This window comes from Moschus berezovskii, chromosome 7 (assembly GCF_049115385.1).
Source record: "Moschus berezovskii isolate FMDL1 chromosome 7, NW_MosBer_1.0, whole genome shotgun sequence".
Taxonomy (NCBI): Eukaryota; Metazoa; Chordata; class Mammalia; order Artiodactyla; family Moschidae; genus Moschus; species Moschus berezovskii.
The window spans coordinates 16278937-16299681 of NC_142466.1; the positions used below are offsets into that span (position 1 = coordinate 16278937).

General features: G+C 37.4%; 1 protein-coding gene across 3 annotated transcripts in view; it reads left to right on the forward strand.

Moving 5' to 3' along the window:
- The window catches only part of PBK (PDZ binding kinase), a 32858-nt gene that overhangs the window by 9951 nt on the left and 2162 nt on the right, over window positions 1-20745 (forward strand). For all 3 annotated transcript variants that reach the window (XM_055428091.2, XM_055428092.2, XM_055428090.2), the window contains 3 exons: window positions 8629-8771; window positions 11340-11509; window positions 13405-13534. In XM_055428091.2, coding sequence (XP_055284066.2) covers window positions 8629-8771; window positions 11340-11509; window positions 13405-13534 — 443 coding nt within the window. The remainder of the gene's footprint in view (window positions 1-8628; window positions 8772-11339; window positions 11510-13404; window positions 13535-20745) is intronic.

Consider the following 20745-nt stretch of genomic DNA (forward strand, 5'->3'; position numbering starts at 1 on the left):
GATCCTGCTGTGATGTATGTCAGAGTGTTTTGCCTATGTTTTCCTCTAGAAGTTTTATAGTTTCTGGTCTTACACTTAGATCTTTAATCCATTTTGATTTATTTTTGTGCATGGTGTTAGAAAGTGTTCTAGTTTCATTCTTTTACAAGTGGTTGACCAGTTTTCCCAGCAGCACTTGTTAAAGAGATTGTCTTTCCTCCATTGTATATTCTTGCCTCCTTTGTCAAAGATAAGGTGTCCATAGGTGCGTGGATTTATCTCTGGGCTTTCTATTTGGTTCCATTGATCTATATTTTTGTCTTTGTGCCAGTATCATATGGTCTTGATGACTGTGGCTTTGTAGTAGAGCCTGAAGTCCGGCAGGTTGATTCCTCCAGTTCCATTCTTCTTTCTCAAGATTGCTTTGGCTATTTGAGGTTTTTTCTATTTCCATACCAATTGTGAAATTATTTGTTCTAGTTCTGTGAAAAATACCATTGGTAGCTTGATAGGGATTGCAATGAATCTATAGATTGCTTTGGATAGTATACTCATTTTCACTATATTGATTCTTCCAATCCATTTACATGGTATATTTCTCCATCTATTTGTGTCCTCTTTGATTTCTTTCATCAGTGTTTTATAGTTTTCTATGTATAGGTCTTTTGTTTCTTTAGGTAGGTATATTCCTAAGTATTTTATTCTTTTCGTTGCAATGGTGAATGGAATTGTTTCCTTAATTTCTCTTTCTCTTTTCTCATTGTTAGTGTATAGGAATGCAAGGGATTTATGTGTGTTAATTTTATATCTTGCAACTTTACTGTATTCATTGATTAGCTCTAGTAATTTTCTGGTGTAGTCTTTAGGGTTTTCTATGTAGAGGATCATGTCATCAGCAAACAGTGAGAGTTTTACTTCTTTTCCAATCTGGATTCCTTTATTTCTTTTTCTGCTCTGATTGCTGTGGCCAAAACTTCCAAAACTATATTAAATACTAGTGGTGAGAGTGGGCACCCTTGTCTTGTTCCTGACCTTAGGGGAAATGCTTTCAATTTTTCACCATTGAGGATAATGTTTGCTGTGGGTTTGTCATATATAGCTTTTATTATTTTGAGGTATGTTCCTTCTATTCCTGCTTTCTGGAGGGTTTTTTTTTTTTATCATAAATGGATGTTGAATTTTGTCAAAGGCTTTCTCTGCATCTATTGAGATAATCATATGGTTTTTATCTTTCAATTTGTTAATGTGGCGTATTACGTTGACTGATTTGCAGATATTGAAGAATCTGCATCCCTGGAATAAAGCCCACTTGGTCATAATGTATGATCTTTTTAATGTGTTGTTGGATTCTGATTGCTAGAATTTTGTTATGGATTTTTGCATCTATGTTCATCAGTGATATTGGCCTGTAGTTCTCTTTTTTTGTGGTATCTTTGTCAGGTTTTGGTATTAGGGTGATGGTGGCCTCATAGAATGAGTTAGGAAGTTTACCTTCCTCTGCAATTTTCTGGAAGAGTTTGAGTAGGCTAGGTGTTAGCTCTTCTCTAAATTTTTGGTAGAATTCAGCTGTGAAGCTGTCTGGTCCTGGGCTTTTGTTTGCTGGAAGATTTCTGATTACAGTTTCAATTTCCATGCTTGTGATGTGTCTGTTAAGATTTTCTGTTTCTTCCTGGTTCAGTTTTGGAAAGTTGTACTTTTCTAAGAATTTGTCCATTTCTTCCAAGTTGTTAATTTTATTGGCATATAGTTGCTGATAGCTGTCTCTTATGATCCTTTGTATTTCTGTGTTTTCTGTTGTGATCTCTCCCTTTTCATTTCTAATTTTATTGATTAGATTTTTCTCCCTTTGTTTATTGATGATTCTGGCTAATGGTTTGTCTATTTTATTTATCCTCTCAAAGAACCAGCTTTTGGCATTGTTGATTTTTGCTATGGTCTCTTTTGTTTCTTTTGCATTTTTTCTGCCCTAATTTTTACGATTTTTTTCCTTCTACTAACCCTGGGGTTCTTCATTTCTTCCTTTTCTAGTTGCGTTAGGTGTAGAGTTAGGTTATTTAGTTGGCTTTTTTCTTGTTTCTTGAGGTATGCCTGTATTGCTATGAACTTTCCCCTCAACAGTGCTTTTACAGTGTCCCACAGGTTTTGGGTTGTTGTGTTTTCATTTTCATTCGTTTATGTGCATATTTTGATTTCTTTTTTGATTTCTTCTGTGATTTGTTGGTTGTTCAGCAGCGTGTTGTTCAGCCTCCATATGTTGGAATTTTTAATAGTTTTTCTCCTGTAATTGAGATTGAATCTTACTGCATTGTGGTCAGAAAAGATGCTTGGAATGATTTCAGTTTTTTTGAATTTACCAAGGCTAGATTTATGGCCCAGGATGTGATCTATCCTGGAGAAGGTTCCATGTGTGCTTGAGAAAAAGGTGAAATTCATTGTTTTGGGGTGAAATGTCCTATACATATCAATTAGGTCTAACTGGTCTATTGTATCATTTAAAGTTTGTGTTTCCTTGTTAATTTTCTGTTTAGTTGATCTATCCATAGGTGTGAGTGGGGTATTAAAGTCTCCCACTATTATTGTGTTATTGTTAATTTCCCCTTTCGTACTTGTTAGCATTTGTGTTACATATTGCGGTATTCCTATGTTGGGTGCATATATATTTATAATTATTATGTCTTCTTCTTGGTTTGATCCTTTGATCATTATGTAGTGTCCTTCTTTATCTCTTTTCACAGCCTTTATTTTAAAGGCTTTTTTATCTGATATGAGTATTGCTACTCCTGCTTTCTTTTGGTCTCTATTTGCATGAAATATCTTTGTCCAGCCCTTCACTTTCAGTCTGTTTGTGTCCCTTGTTTTGAGGTGGGTTTCTTGTAGACAACAAAATAGGGGTCTTGTTTTTGTATCCATTCAGCCAGTCTTTGTCTTTTGGTTTGGGCATTCAACCCATTTACATTTAAGGTAATTATTGATAAGTGTGATCCCACTGCCATTTACTTTGTTGTTTTGGGTTCGAATTTATAAACCTTTTCTGTGTTTCCTGTCTAGAGAAGGTCCTTTAGCATTTGTTGGAGAGCTGGTTTGGTGATGCTGAATTCTCTCAGCTTTTGCTTGTCTGTAAAGCTTTTGATTTCTCCTTCATATTTGAATGAGATCCTTGCCGGGTACAGTAATCTGGGCTGTAGGTTATTTTCTTTCATCACTTTGTATGTCTTGCCATTCCCTCCTGGCCTGAAGAGTTTCTGTTGAAAGATCAGCTGTTTACCGTATGGGAATCCCCTTGTGTGTTATTTGTTGTTCTTCCCTTGCTGCTTTTAATGTTTGTTCTTTGTGTTTGATCTTTGTTAATTTGATTAATATGTGTCTTGGGATGTTTTGCCTTGGGTTTATCCTCTTCGGGACTCTCTGGGTTTCTTGGATTTGGGTGACTATTTCCCTCCCCATTTTAGGGAAGTTTTCAACTATTCTCTCCTCAAGTATTTTCTCATGGTCTTTCTTTTTGTCTTCTTCTTCTGGGACTCCTATGATTCAAATGTTGGTGTGTTTAACATTGTCCCAGAAGTCTCTGAGGTTGTCCTCATTTCTTATAATTCTTTTTTCCTCTCAGATTCATTTATTTCTACCATTCTATCTTCTTCCTCACTTATCCTGTCTTCTGCCTCCCTTATTCTACTCTTGGTTCCCTCCAGAGTGTTTATTATCTCATTTATTGCATTATTCATTATATATTGACTCTTTATTTCTTCTAGGTCCTTGTTAAACCTTTCTTGCATCTTCTCAATCCTTGTCTCCAGGCTATTTATCTGTAACTCCATTTTGTTTTCAAGATTTTTGGATCATTTTCACTATCATTATTTGGAATTCTTTATCAGTTAGATTCTGTATCTCTTCTTCTTTGGTTTGGTGGGCATTTATCTTGTTCCTTTACCTGCTGAGTGTTTCTCTGTCTTTTCATCTTGTTTATATTGCTGTGTTTGGGTGGCCTTTCTGTATGCTGGCAGTTTGTGGTTTCTCTTTATTGTTGAGGTTCATTGCTGTGGATTGGGTTGGATGGGTGGCTTGTCAAGGTTTCCTGGTTAGGGAAGCTTGTGTTGGTGTTCTGGTGGGTGGAGCTGGATTTCTTCTCTCTGGAGTGCAATGAAGTGTCCAATAATGAATTATGAGATGTCTGTGGGTTTGGAGTGACTTTTGACAACCTGTATATTGAAGCTCAGGGCTATGTTCCTGTGTTGCTGGAGAATTTGCGTGGTATGTCTTGCTCTGGAGTTTGTTGGCCCTTGGGTGGTGCTTGGTTTCAGTGTAGGTATGGAGGATTTTGATGAGCTCTTATCGATTAATGTTCCCTGGAGTCTGGAATTCTCTGGTGTTCTCAGGTTTTGAACTTAAGCCTCCTTTCTCTGGTTTTCTGTCTTATTCTTACAGTAGCCTCAAGACTTCTCCATCTGTCACTTCCAGAGTGGTTCCCTCTTTTTATTTTAGCTTCTTCTGTTTGCTGGTCTCTTCAGTGTCTAATTTCCGAAGCGGGCGACGGTGGTCACTTTTTTAGGCTCACTTGTTCAGTTGTACTGTGGGGAGGGAGGAACACTGCAAACCAATATCACTAGCGTGTGTGGAGGGTGCTCGCAGTGTTTCAGCTGCACTGTGTTTGCCCCCGCTCACGGCGTGTGTGCTTTCATGGTCTACACTGCTCAGGCTCTAGGTTGCTCTGCTGGGAACTCTCTGATGCGGATCCTGGGTTGCATGTACCTCCCAGGTCTAAGCCATTCAGGTTCAGGTTCTCGGGTACTCTACAAAGGCGCAGACTCGTTTGGGCCTGTGTTTTGTGCCCTTCCCAGGTCCGAGCATCTCAGGTGACCAGGTGCTTGGTGAGCGCAGTCACCCCCAGGTGGGGGGTATGTCTTATCCCCTCCCCCATCCCAGCCACTCGGTTTTCTGGGTGTACAACGGGCGCGCCTCCTTAGGTGTGCCATGTGTCTCTTCTGGGGAGCTGATCTCTGGCTGTGACTTTCTCAGCGGATGTCAACCGTCCAGAAACCAAGAAGTCTTGGTTAGCAACGAAGCCTGCTTGCGGTTTGGTAGAGGATGCCTCTCTGGGGCTGCGATTGCCCCCTTCCGGCTCTGGCTGTCCTCGCCTGCCTGTCTCCAGCAGGGGATGGACCTGTCCGCAGCCAGCTAGCTCTGCTCAGTCCTTTGTTCTGTGAGTGGGCCTGGCAGTGTCTTAGGTTAGGGCTTTTCACGGGCTTTTAGCATAGGTCCTTGGTGGCTCAGACGGTAATGTGTCGGCCTGCAATGTGGGAGACCCGGGTTTGATCCCTAGGTCGGGAAGATTTCTCTGGAGATGGAAGTGGCAACCCACACCAGTACTCTTGCCTGGAAAATGCCATGGATGGAGAATCCTGGTAGGCTACAGTCTAGGGGGTCACAAAGAGTCGGACACGACTGAGTGACTTCACTTTTGTGGGATAGTTCTCTCTCATTTTATTTTTCTCTCTGTGGCCACAGTCTGCTTTGCTATCTCATGTTAGTTCTCTCAGATTGCCCTCAGGGCTTTCAGGCCCAGTCCTTACCCTAAGCAATGCAGCCTGCGCCTCCCTGTCCAGTCCCAGCTTGCCTGTGATGGATGTGAGCACCTGGGCTGCTTCTCTGCTGGGAGTTGCCGTTAGGCACGTAATCTGTGGGTTTTAATTATTTATTTATTTTTCCTCCCGGTTATGTGGCCCTCTGAGTTTCCAAGGCTCACCACAGACCCGCTGGTGAGAGTGTTTCCTGGTGTTTGGAAACTTCTCTTTTTTAAGACTCCCTTCCCGGGACAGATCTCTGTCCCTACCTCTTTGTCTCTCTTTTTATCTTTTATATTTTGTCCTACCTCCTTTCGAAGACAATGGGCTGCCTTGATGTCCTCTGCCAGCATTCAGAAGTTGTTCTGTGGGATTTACTCAGCGTTCAAACGTTCTTTTGATGAATTTGTAGGGAAGAAAATGGTCTTCCTGTCCTATTCCTCCGCCATCTTAGGACCACCTCTCAAGTTTTCCTTTTTAAGATGGCATCCCATATCTTGTGGGGATGCTAGACATGTATATCTTGAGCCTGGATGTTGATAACACAGGTATGTTTGTGTGTGAAAGCTCACTGAGCACGTCAGGCACATTTGCTCATGAATTACTCTGTTCCTACATAGACTGCAGGTTCTCCGCTCTGCCAGTCCACCTCAGGCTAGATACCTTCTTTTTTTTTTTTTTTTTTTAGCCAACTCTCCCAACTTTATTCATTTTAAGGATCAGAGAGTCAGCTATTTACTGCACATATAAACCTTCATTCATGAATAATAGTTATCTAATCACCCCAAATTATGCTGTTATAAAATAAATTGGCACTACACAAATTTTTGAGTAATATGTTTTGATAATAACCTCTCCATTCAATAGTTATAAAAATGGCTAATTATGAAGAAATATAGTTAAACATTTTTTGGCTTAGGCATAGAATCATTTATAAAATGTTACTTTTTACATGTTCAACTTTTAATTCTTGATGCCAAATTTTCAACTTGATTCTGTTACAATTTGCTAAAGTATGCTATTTCTATGTCCTAAATAGGGAAACTGTAACACACTTCAAGAGTCTCAAAAGTTCTAGATTTTACAAGTTTATATAAAATTCATTAAATTTGGTCACAACACTTGGCCAAATGGCAACTTTTGAAAAGGCTAGATACCTTCTGCTTTTTCCCTTTCAAAGTCAGTCTTCAGTCTTCAAACTGAAGTTTTTATTTCAGTGGTACCTGAGAGGGATCAAATTTATATGTGTATGTTCATTTTAATTCAGAATATATATTATTTGCTGTTAAATTTGTATTGCTATGTTGGATTAAACCCAACATAGTTGTGATGTATTATTATTTTTTCATAAACAGAATCATTTTGCTATTGTTTAGAATTTTTGCATCTGTTAGTGAAATTGGCTTGTGATTTTTCTTTTTCTGTTGTCCTGTTTGATTTTTGTTTTTCTAATTAAAGTTATATTAGACTCATAGTCCCTTTTCATTCTATTCCCTGGAATGGTTTGTATGAAATGGAATGATATGTTTCTGTACAGTTTAGTAAGCTCAACTCTAAAATTATCTGTGTTTTGTATTTCTTGTGGGAAGATTTTTAAACTCTTGATTATGTTTCTTCTTTCATTAGTTTTCTTAACTTTTTTAAAGAATTTGTCCATTTTACCTTTTTATTGGCTTAAAAGTTTTAGTATTCACTTGGATATTTTTTAAATCTCTGTTGTATATGTCCCCATTTTTGTTGGCAGTATTGTTTGTGTCTCCTTTGTTTTTTCCCTTGCGCAGTCTCAACAGAATTTTGCATGTTGTATTAGCATTTTCTGTGAACCATCTTTTGCCTTGGCAACATTTTATTCAGATTTCATAATAATATCCTTCTCATTCTGTAACCTATAGGTTAGGGTAGGATATAGGTAGGTTAGGATATATGAAAAAGGTGAAGATGGACTTGCTCACTGAAGTATAAATAATCAAGCGCTATGGGGTACCCCTTGAAACTTGAAAAATAAATTTTTATATTCAAAGAACATGGAAGACGTTATTCCCAAATGCTATCGTTATCTAAAACTGGAGGTGTAAGAATAGTTTAAGTAAACTTACTCATGATAGATGTATATGAACTGAGAAATCTAGTGATTCTTTGAATACATGTTTTGTGATGTTAAAAAAAAGGTCCTGCAGTCACAGAACTGTGCTCATGAGGTAGTACAGAGCTAAATGGATTCTTGGTTCCATCTCGTTTTATGTTCTTATGGCTGAACTTTTCAATCTTTATCTTTTGAGGCTCTTTGGCTCTTGTGCCCAAATGCTGCCTACACTTTGTTCTTTGTAATGGGCCATCCTCATAAATGCCTACCTTATGGGGTGAACAAACCTTTTCCTGACTTCATTTTACCTGTTTGTTTATTTAGGCCTCGAAACAGTTATACCTTAAATGTTCTTCAACAGCTGCATCTTCCTAGAAAATAGACAATTTACATTTTTTTTCCTGTTAGTATGTTTATTATTTTCTCCCTAAACACATGTATATGGTGAGAAGTATATAAGATGAATTGGTTTGTCCATTAGAGGCATAATATTTGTTAGTAAAAAACAGTCTGTTATTTGCATGATTACACATGAGCCAAATGTATTTTGTACATCTGTTCTTTAAATTGTTTCTTAGACATTAATGTTTATTACTTTAACATTCTATAATTTATATCTGGTTCAGTTCAGTTCAGTCGCTCTGGTACATAGAGTTAAATGCTTTTTAAGTAGTTAGTGGTTTGACATGATTGAATGAAAAAATTAGAAAATAGAAATTTTGAAGTTTAAAATCGATAACATTTCATCTTTTTCCTTTTAGTTTTCTCTTTTTAACCCTTCCCTTCCAAAGATATCAGACTTCTCTTGTAATCAGTAGATTATCAGCTGTATGTACACAGTTAAAAAGGATGTATAACAGAAATGTTGATAGTCTAAGATATTTAAAAATTACAAAAAAACTAAAATACTCTCAAGTCTTTTTCAAAATGTGGAAGTTCTCGTTAGTCATTTGAACTGTATTATGGTTATTAATCTTTCTGTACATTTTTGGTTACTTATTTTTTAAGATCTCCAAGAGGTTTGTCTCATTCTCCTTGGGCTGTGAAAAAGATTAATCCTAGATGTAATGATGATTATCAGAGTATGTATCAAAAGAGACTAACTGATGAAGCTAAGATTTTGAAAGGCCTCAATCATCCAAACATTATAGGTAAGTTCACATATTACTTAATAACAGTATCTGGTATAGTATCTTGTTTATCCAGAAATGGTTTACATAATATCTTAACTGCTTTTACTAATAAAAAATGAAGAAAGGCATAATGGAGTTTGGCAAGAATCAAATTAATGTGAACATTTTGAAATGAAAATTAGTGGGACTTCCCTGGCGATCCAGTGATTAGGACTCTGCTTCAACTGCTGGGGGCGTGGGTTTGATTCCTGGTGAGGGACCTAAGATCCTATAAGCCACATGTCTTGGCCAGAAAAAAAAAAATAGTGTAATTTTTAGATGCAGCAAATTTGGAAAACTCAGCATTGGCCACAAGACTGGAAATGTCAGTTTTCATTCCAATCCCAAAGAAACACAATGCCAAAGAATGCTCAAACTACTGCACAGTTGCACTCATCTCACATGCTAGCAGAGTGATGCTTAAAATTCTCCAAGCCAGGCTTCAACAGTATGTGAACCATGAACTTACAGATGTTCCAACTGGATTTAGAAAAGGCTGAGGAACCAGAGATCAAATTGCCGACATCTATTGGATCGTCAAAAAAGGAAGAGAATTCCAGAAAAACATCTATTTCTGCTTTATTGACTACGCCAAAGCCTTTGACTGTGTTCAGTTCAGTTCAATTTAGTCGCTCAGTTGTGTCCGACTCTTTGCGACCCCATGAATCACAGCACGCCAGGCCTCCCTGTCCATCACCAACTCCTGGAGTTCACTCAAACTCATGTCCATTGAGTCGGTGATGCCATTCAGCCATCTCATTCTCTGTCGTCCCCTTCTCCTCCTGCCCCCAATCCCTTCCAGCATCAGAGTCTTTTCCAGTGGGTCAGCTCTTCGCATGAGGTGGCCAAAGTATTGGAGTTTCAGCTTTAGCATCAGTCCTTCCAATGAACACCCAGGACTGATCTCCTTTAGAATGGACTGGTTGGATCTCCTTGCAGTCCAAGGGACTTTCAAGAGTCTTCTCCAACACCACAGTTCAAAAGCATCAATTCTTTGGTGATCAGCTTTCTTCACAGTCCAACTCTCACATCCATACATGACCACTGGAAAACCCATAGCCTTGACTAGACGGACCTTTGTTGGCAAAGTAATGTCTCTGCTTTTTAATGTGCTATCTAGGTTGGTCATAACGTAGATCACAACAAATTGTGGAAAATTCTTGAAGAGATGGGAATACCAGATCACCTGACCTACCTCCTGAGAAATCTGTATGCAGGTCAGGAAGTAACAGTTAGAACTGGACATGGAACAACAGACTGGTTCCAAATCAGGAAAGGAGTATGTCAAAGCTGTATATTGTCACCCTGCTTATTTAATTTATATGAAGAGTACATCATGTGAAATGTTGGGCTGGATGAAGCACAAGCTGGAATCAAGATTGCTGGGAGAAATATCAATAACCTCAGATATGCAGATGACACCACCCTTATGGCAGAAAGCAAAGAAGAACTAAAGAGCCTCTTGATGAAAGTGAAAGAGGAGAGTGAAAAAGTTGGCTTAAAACTCAACATTCAGAAAACTAAGATCATGGCATCCGGTCCCATCACTTCATGGCAAATAGATGGGGAAACAGTGACAGACTTTATTTTTTTTTTGGGCTCCAAAATCACTGCAGATGGTGACTGCAGCCATGAAATTAAAAGTTGCCTGCTCCTTGGAAGAAAAGTTATGACCAACCTAGACAGCATATTAAAAAGCAGAGATATATTACTTTGCCAACAAAGGTCCATCTAGTCAAAGTTATGGTTTTTCCAGTAGTCATGTATGTGAGAGCTGGACCATAAAGAAAGCTGAGTGCCGAAGAATTAATGCTTTTGAACTGTGGTGTTTTGGAGAAGACTCTTGAGAGTCCCTTGGACTGCAAGGAGATCCAACCAGCCCATCCTAAAGGAAATCAGTACTGAATATTCATTGGAAGGGCTGATGTTGAAGCTGAAACTCCAATACTTTGGCTACCTGATGTGAAGAACTGACTCATTTGAAAAGACCTGATGCTGGGAAAGATTGAAGGTGGGCGGAGAAGGGGATAACAGAGGATGAAATGGTTGGATGGCATCACCAACTCAATGGACATGAGTTTGAGTAAACTCTGGGAATTGGTGATGGACAGGGAGGCCTGGCTTGCTACAGTCCATGGGGTCGCAAATAATTGGACGTGACTGAGCAACTGAACCAAACTGAAATATATATTTAAAACTTCATGGGAATAGATACAGTCATTATGGTATTGGTACCATGGAGAATTCAGGAATATAAAATCTTCATTTATGTAATTTCCTTTTTTCATTTTTAATATAAGTAAGTCTGGTGAAACCATTATATTTAGGAAGGCATAGAGTATTAAAAACATTTCAATTTATGATACTGTTGGCCAACACTGAAGGCATTTAAAATTAGATCTACTAAATAAGTTTTGTAAGCACTAGCTGTTTCATTTTGTATTTGACAGTGTTGATCCAGATCTGTTTTCAATCACATTATTGCAAAAGAATTAAATACTTTTGTTCTTCCCTACTGCAGTAAGAAAATGACGTGTTTTCTTTAAGGTTACCGTGCTTTCACTGAAGCTAGTGATGGCAGTCTGTGTCTTGCTATGGAGTATGGAGGTGAAAAGTCTCTAAATGACTTAATAGAAGAACGAAATAAAGATCGCCGAGATCCTTTTCCAGCAGCCATAATTTTAAAAGTTGCTTTGAACATGGCAAGAGGGTTAAAGGTAACTATGCTATTACATTTTGAATGGGTTTTGTGGAACCTAAAAAACGAAATACTTTATTTACAATGTTGTGTTTAATTTCTGCTGTACAGCAAGGTGACTCAGTTATACATATATCTCCTTTTTCATATTCTTTTCCATTGTGGTTTATCACAGGATGGTAAATATAATTCCCTGTTCTTTACAGTATTACGTTGTTGTCTATCCATCCTATATATGGTGGTTTGCATTTGCTAACCCCAATCTCCCATTCTTTCCCTCTCTCACCCAACCTCCCCCTTGACAACCACAAGTCTGTTCTCTATATTTGTGAGTCTGTTTCTGCTTTCTAAATAAGTTCATTTGTGTATTTTATATTCCACATATAAGTGATATCATATGGTATTTGTCTTTCTGACTTAGTGTGACTAAGTACATCCATGTTGTTGGAAATGACATGGTTTCATTCTTTTTAATGGCTGAGTAATACTCCATTGTGTGTGTGTGTGTATCCCACATTTCCTTTATTCATCTATTGATGAACAGATACTAATATACCTAGTTATAAGGTGAAAATTTTTTTCCCCAAGAGAGGGAGTTGCCTTTAATCTTTACAGAATCTTTCATATTGAAGAGTGTACTGTTTTGATCAACAAAGTATTGTTAGAGGCCTTCACATCTTCACAGGGCCTGAAATAATCCAAGTCAGGAGTTTTGCTTATAGAGATTGCATGTTAGATTTAGTTAATTGGACTGTTGTTTAGTCATTATTCCTGGGGGTATATTCTAACCCTCTGTTACTGTAAACAAGCCTTTCAAAAATTTCTTTGTGGGATGTTATTAGACATTCTGAATATACATCTATAGGTCAAATGAAGAAAACCCTCTCAGGGTTATACAAATAAATTATAATTATTGTATCTTTGAATTAGACATACTATTAGAAATAAAAATTCCGTATCCTGAATAACTTAAGTAATCATGGCTCCAGAAAATTGTTGGATGACTCAGAAAAGCAGATTATGTAATGTAGTGATGTCAAGAATTGCATGTTGAGTTCCAATAAAGTTGATTCATGAAATGTAAAACTGGAAAAAGGCACTATTTCTAAATATATATATGTATTTTTAAATATATATTTTAATATGTTATAGAAACACCTATTTTAAATCGGTCTGATAAGCTAATAATTTGAATCATTTAATACTTATTTTAATTGTGTATGTATATAATAAATTACATCATAAATATATTTGAGCATATTCAATTTATGGTTAACAACAGTTAAATAAGCACAGTAAATGTTCCAAGTTCAATACCAAGAATTGTTTCTGTATCTTTTGCAGGCCCAGGTCATAGAGTGTAGATGCCTAAATGCTGATGAATGAAAAAATAACTGTTTTGTAGGACGTTTTTGATTTTGGATGAATATTATCACTTGTCATTTCTAAGAAAGGGTTTAAATATAGCCTTAGATTACATTACTGCTTCCTCCTTCCCTTGTGAAGTATGTGTAGCATTATCTCAACAGTTTGTTTGAGGAAACTGTGTCATTGTGAAGGTTACAAAACTATTTCTAAAATAATTGTCTGTTTTATAAAATTGTAGTATATTTTGAAATCTGCAGTATCATCTTTGATGTATAAGTATGTGAGGTTGGTTGGAAAATTAAAAGTTTGCTGATTTATCTATAAATAGACATCAATTTCCAAAGAATCTTTCCGATTTCTGGTCAGTATGGTAGACTAAGAGGTAGCATGGGATGGTTCCTTCTCTAGCATCAAATAGTTTGAAATGATAGATACACGTCTGTATGTTACGCAGGGAGTTCAGGTTGTTGTCTTTGTTTCAAAGTTATACTTTTTTTTATTAGTTTGTATTTTTGCTCAGATATTTAAAATTTTTCATTATTTTAGTATCTGCACCAAGATAAGAAACTGCTCCATGGAGATATAAAGTCTTCAAATGTTGTTATTAAAGGTGATTTTGAAACAGTTAAAATCTGTGATGTAGGAGTCTCTCTTCCATTGGATGAAAATATGACTGGTAAGCAGAGTTCTAATTTTTAAAATGGTTTCTGTACAGTTTTTAAGTTTCTATTAATTACATATTTAAAAATAACAAGTTCACATTCTTCAAAAATCAAAAACTATTAATAAAGAGTGTGTAATAAAAAATATCCCTTCTTTTCTATCTCAGTTCTCCTCAGCCTCCATCCCCTTCCCTTGCCACATACACAATATAAATTATTGGTTTCTCATTAGTATTTATTTTAATTGAAGAAACATGGAAAAGTGTTTCTAAACTGGATTGGGATTTTTAAGTGGTGAAAGATCTGGGAATAGAAAATAAAATTTTTATAAGGTTTTATAAAGAAATTAATTTAGTATCAGCATAATGACAAGATTTGGGAAACTGCTAGAAGAAAGTGGAATGGGAGTAGAAAAGAGGATTACTAACTAAGGCCAGTCTTCTGCGTTTTGCCTCTTGGCCGACCCTACCTCATTCTTCTCTTTATTGTGAATACTAAACATTGTCTTCTCAGGGAATTTAAGATATGTTCTTTCTTTCTTTTTTTTTTTTTTACTACATTCTTTTTTAAAATATTCTTTTCTATTATGGTTTATCTTAGGATATTGAATACAGTTCTCTGCTATACAATAGGACCTTGTTGTTTATCCATTCTATATATAAAATTTTACATTTGCTAACCCCAGTGTCCCACTCCATCCCTTCCCCAACCCCCTCCCCCTTGGCAACCACTAGTGTGTCTTCTGTACCAATGATTCTGTTTCATAGGGAGGTACATTTGTCTCATATTTTAGATTCCACATATAAGTGGTACCATATGGCATTTGTCTTTTTCTCTTGCTTCACTTAGCATGATAATCTCTAGTTGCGTCCATGTTGCTACAGATGGCATTCTTTCTGTTTTATGACTGAACAGTATTCCATTGCATATATGCACCATGTCTTCTTATCCATTCATCTGTCAGTGGTCGTTTAGGTTATTTCTATATCAAGGCTATTGTGAACAGTGCTGCTGTGACATAGTGGTGCATGTGAATCTTTGAATTTTATTTTGGTCTGGATATATGCCCAGGAGTGGGATTACCTGATCATATTTTTAGTTTTCCTGAGAAACCCCCATACTGTTTTCTACAGTGACTGTACCAACCTACATTCCTACCAACAGTGTAGGAGGGTTCCCTTTTTTCCACGTCCTCTCTAGCATTTGTTATTTGTAGGCTTTTTAATAATGGCCACCCTGACCCGTGTGAAGGTGGTACCTCGTTGTAGCTTTGATTTTCATTTCTCTAATAGTGATGTCGATCATCTTTCCACATACCTGTTGGCCATTTGTATTTTTTATGTGGAGAAATGTCAGTCTGTTTAGGTCTTCTGCCCATTTTTCTATTGGGTTTGTTTTTTCTGTTGTTGAGTTGTATGAGCTGTGTTTGTGTTTTGGAAATTAACCCCTTGTGAGTTGCATTGTTTGCAAATATTTTCTTCCATTCTGTGGGTTGTCTTTTCATTTTGCTTATGATTTTTGCTGTGCAAAAGCTTGTAAGTTTGATTAGGTCCCATTTGTTTATTTTTGTTTTTATTTTTATCACCTTGGGAGACTGACCTAAGAAAACATTGGTGATTTATGTCAGAGAGCGTTTTGTCTATGATCTCTTCTAAGAGTTTTATGGTGTCTTATGTTAAGTCTTTAAGGCATTTTGAGTTTTGTGGATGGTGAGGGGGTGTGTTCTATCATTTATTTACATAGGGCTGTACAACTTTCCTAGCACCACTTGCTGGAGAAACTGTAGGGAATTTAAGATATGTTCTTGATGAGGAACAGAGCCAAAGTCCAGAAGCCTCAAAGAAAACCACTGCTTTCAACATATTATTTAATAAATGACATTTAAATTTTCCTCTGTATATAAATATAAGGGGGGTATAAATATAAGGGTGTGTGTGTGTGTGTGTCGCTCAGTCATGTCCAACTCTTTGTGACCCCATGGACCATATAAATATAAGGGTGTGTGTATGTGTGTGTGTGTCGCTCAGTCATGTCCGACTCTTTGTGACCCCATGGACCATATAAATATAAGGGGGTGTGTGTGTGTGTGTGTGTGTCGCTCAGTCATGTCCGACTCTTTGTGACCCCATGGACCGTATAAATATAAGGGGGTGTGTGTGTGTGTCGCTCAGTCATGTCCGACTCTTTGTGACCCCATGGACATATAAATATAAGGGGGTGTATGTGTGTGTCGCTCAGTCATGTCCGACTCTTTGTGACCCCATGGACATATAAATATAAGGGGGGGTGTGTGTGTGTCGCTCAGTCATGTCCGACTCTTTGTGACCCCATGGACCATAGCCCAACAGTCTCCTCTGTTCATGGGCTTCTCCAGGCAAGAATACTGGAGTGGATTGCCGTTCCCGTCTCCAAAATATAAGGTGTAGGGGAGGCTAATACTGTTTAGAACTTATGTACACCTTAATTTCCAGTTAAAGTGTACAAGTTGAATTGAAGGAAAACACCAAGATAAACAGATTGACTTCATAATAATGTCTGTAATCAATAAAGGTAGAACTGGATGAACCCTTAGGCCAAATAACTGGTATGAGGTTGTAACTTTAGCAAATAAAAGGAGAAATTGTCAAAAAGAATAAAAATAAGATTTTAGCATAATTGTCTCAATCATTAATAGATCTAATAGACAAACTAAGATGTAGAAGATCTGAGTAAATAGTAAGTTCATTTTCTATGCATTAGAATATTTATTAAAATTGACTATATACTAGTTAGGTTACAAAAGAAAACCTCAAGTTACAAAAGTAGGAATAGGCTAAAGGTTAACATTCATTATCTTCAGAGCTATAAATATAGAAATTCATTTGGAAATAAAAACTCATTTTTTTCAGGAATTTAAAATATTTGTAAATTTAGCTGAGAAGTAGTGAAATTCCAGTTACACACTATTTAGAGAATAATGAGAATGTAAGAGCAAATCGAAACCTATTTGATATGGTCCAAAAGTACTCAAAGGAAAACACTGTCATTATTTAACCTTTATGAAATTGAGTTTTCAGCTGAAATTAGAAAAAAAAAGATGAAACCATAAAAGAAAAAAGCAGAAATGAATTACAGATCTAAAAATTTTGCAATATCCCAATATGCTCTATGTTATTTTAGAACATGTCAAAGAGAATATACAGATTATCCTTGAGGATACATATTCAAACACAGCCAGGAAAATTCTGTGAAAAAGTGTTGAGTAGGAATTTTCTTGACGAGATGTTAAGTATTATGAAACTGTAGTAATTAAAGCAGTGACACTAATGCCAAACTAGACAGAAAATTTCAACGTAAGAGTCAAAAGATAGTTTCCAAATATATGAAATTTTATCCGGTCCCATCACTTCAAGGGAAATAGATGGGGAAACAGTGGAAACAGTGTCAGACTTTATTTTTTTGGGCTCCAAAATCACTGCAGATGCTGATTGCAGCCAGGAAATTAAAAGACGCTTACTCCTTGGAAGGAAAGTTATGACCAACCTAGACAGCATATTAAAAAGCAGAGACATTACTTTGCCAACAAAGGTCTGTCTAGTCAAGGCTATGGTTTTTCCAGTGGTCATGTATGGATGTGAGAGTTGGACTGTGAAGAAAGCTGATCGCCGAAGAATTGATGCTTTTGAACTGTGGTGTTGGAGAAGACTCTTGAGAGTCCCTTGGACTGCAAGGAGATCCAACCAGTCCATTCTAAAGGAGATCAGTCCTGGGTGTTCATTGGAAGGACTGATGCTAAAGCTGAAACTCCAATACTTTGGCCACCTCATGCGAAGAGTTGACTCACTGGAAAAGACTCTGATGCTGGGAGGGATTGGGGGCAGGAGGAGAAGGGGATGACAGAGAATGAGATGGCTGGATGGCATCACCGACTCAATGGACATGAGTTTGAGTGAACTCCGGGAGTTGATGATGGACAGGGAGGCCTGGCGTGCTGTGATTCATGGGGTCACAAAGAGTCGGACACGACTGAGCAACTGAACTGCACTCTACTGAACTGAAAAGGTGACATTTTCGTATTAGTGGGAAAAGCGGTAGTTGAATTAGTAAATGATGGTATCTGAGAAAGTTGTTTTCTGTTCTCACACTCCAATTATAGATTGAAGATTTTTTTAAAAGTAACAGAAAATTGTTGGTAAAGATTTCCTTAATGTTGGGCTTAAGAAGGACACGAGAGGTAGAAACCACTTTTTAAAAGAAGTCATGACTACTAAAAAAGTCATTTTTCCCCATTCTAGTATGAGCAAGAGTATAGGCTAACACACTTTCACGCACTACATAGAAGTCATAATTGATCATTCAGGTTAAGATCAGTTTCGCTATGGTAACATAAACCCTCAAAAATCTCAGTACCTTGCAACAGGCAAGGCTTGTTTTTCAAGCTGCATGTGCACTAGGCCTGTGTTCTACTCCATGTCATTCTCACATTAGGACCTAACATGCTGGGATGTCTGCTATATGGAATACTGCCTTCATTGTGTCCATCATTGTGTGAAAGGTAAAAAAGCTCTAGAGCTGCACTGTCCACTACAGTGTTTTTGGTTGTTGTTTAGTCGCTCAGTCATGTCCAACTCTTTGTGACCCTATGGACTGTAGCCTGCCAGGCTCCTCTATCCATGGGATTTCCCAGGTGAGAATACTGGAGTGGGTTACCATTTCCTTCTCCAGGGGATCTTCCTGAACCAGGAATTGAACCCACATCTCCTGTATTGCAGGCAGATTCTTTACTATTGAGGTACCAGGAAGCCTGTCTACTACAGTAGCCACTAGCTATGTATGACTAATTAATTAATATATTAAAACTTCTTTAAATTCATTTTCTCAGCCACCTTAGCCACATTTCAAGTGCTCAGTAGCTATGTGTGGTTAGTGACTACCATACTGGACAATACAGATAAAGAACATTTTTATCATCACCAAAGTTCTGTTGTACAGTGCCACCCTAGAAAGTCTTGCCCAGACAATTAAATGCTCCAGTTCAGAAATGACACATCACATCTTTCACAAGTCACTGCCCTGAACAGTCAAATGGCTTCACCCAAAAACATGACAGGCCAGAAAGTGTGGTCCTTCTATGTGTCTAGAAGGTAGTCCTGTGTACATAGATGGTGAGGAATAGCAATAAATTACCACAGTGCATAGCCTTTTCAGAGGGCAGTTTAGATATGTGTATTTTCTCTGAAAAACAACCCTTAAAAATGTTTATGCCCTTCATTCCTGTAATTCCATTCCCAAGAACACATTCCAAAAAAACAATTGGGTATTATTTACATTAATATGTATGGGTATTTTTTACATTAATCGTTACATTAATTTCTGCAAAAGTCAAAAGCTAGGACTAGGCTTACAGAAGAGTTGTAACAGAAGAATCAAAACCCATGCAACCTTGAAAACAAAGCATACTAAAAACAGCAACAATCCTAGTAAAAATGCTAACACCTTAGATTTTCACTGCCAGGCAGCATCAGTCTCGTACAGTCATGAACCCTGTGTTTATGTTTCCTTGAAGGTAAATATGATGGCATTTACTGTCAATAGATAAAAAATTAAAAATTTTATTTGGCTTTCTTAATAAAGTATATCATCACTTATATGTGGAATCTTCCCCAGTGACTCAGTTGTAAAGAATCCGCCTGCCAATACAGGAGACACAGGAGACACAAGTTCAGTCCCTGGGTTGGGAAGATCCCCTGAAGAAGGAAATGGCAACCCATTCCAGTATTCTTGCCTGTAGATTGGTGGGCTACAGTCCATGGGGTTACAGAGTCGACAGGACTGAGCAACTGAGCACACACTTGTGAAATCTAAAAAACGAACAAGTGAATATCACAGAAAATAGATATGGAGAACAAACTGGTGATTTACTAGTGGGGAGAGGGAAGTAACAAGAAAAGGATAGGGAATTAAGATATATACATTACTATGTATGAAATGAGTAAGCTACAAGGATATATTGCTATTGTTGTTCAGTTGATAAGTCATGTCTGACTCTGCTACCCCATGGACCGCACACCAGGCTCCTCTGTCCTTCACTATCTCCTGGAGTTTGCGCAAATTCATGTCCATTGAGTCGGTGGTGCTATCTATCCATCTCATCCCCTGCTGCCTCCTTGTCCTTTTGCCTTCAATCTTTTCCTAATGAAAAGTCCATATGTTAATGATGGTAATTTCTGGGTTGATTATTTGCCAAATATTTTTAATACTATGTATAGTCAGGCACTGTGCTAGGAACTATATAGAGGAAAAAAGGACACAGTCCTTACCCTTTAAAGATTCCTAATCTAGATGGAAGGTCTCTCAGCAGCCACCTTGGTTATCAGATGACTGTTGCTGGTATGGCAGTGCTTAAGTTCAGGTAACCCTTATTTTACTTAATAATGTTGCCAAAGTGTATAGTGATGCTGGTAATTCAGATGTGCCAAAGAAAAGCCATAAAGTGCTTCCTTTAAGTGAAAAGGTGAAAGCTCTAGACTTAATAAGGAAAGAAAAAAAATTGGATGCTGAGTTTGCTGAGATCTACTGCAACTTCTGTGAAATTCTGAAGTAGGAAAAATATTCATACTAGTTTTGCTATTACACCTCAAGCCTTAAAAGTTATGGCCACAGTGTGTGGCAAGTGCATGATTAAGAAGGCACACATTTGCACAGTAAGAGAGTTTTGAGAGTGAATACATTCTCATAACTTTTGTGACAGTATATTGGAATTGTTCTGTCTTATTATTTTTGTTGTCACTCTTAATAGTGCCTAATTTATAAACTTTATTAAAGATGTGCATGTACAGGAAAAAAATAGTATATATATATGGTTTGGTACTGTCCTTAGTTTCAGGCATCCACTGGGGATCCAGGAATGTATCCCCCAGGGATATATGAGAGGAGGGGGGTGCTACACCAAAAAGCATAAAATAATTGAAGAATAAGTCGAACCAAAAGTCTGACCTTTTTACTGAATACCATAAAACTTCACTGGGAGCATTAAAACGTTAAGTGAGAGATCATGATTATGGATTGACAATACTGTTAAGATGTGAATTCTTCCCAGATTGATCTAATGATTCAATCTAATCCCAGTTTCAGCTAGAAAGCTGGCCTTCTCATGAGAATTGAGGTGTTGCCTCTAACATTTAAATGGAAACACGAGTGGACCTGTGTCATTCCTGGGCAGAGAAGCTTTAAGAGCCCCTGTGTA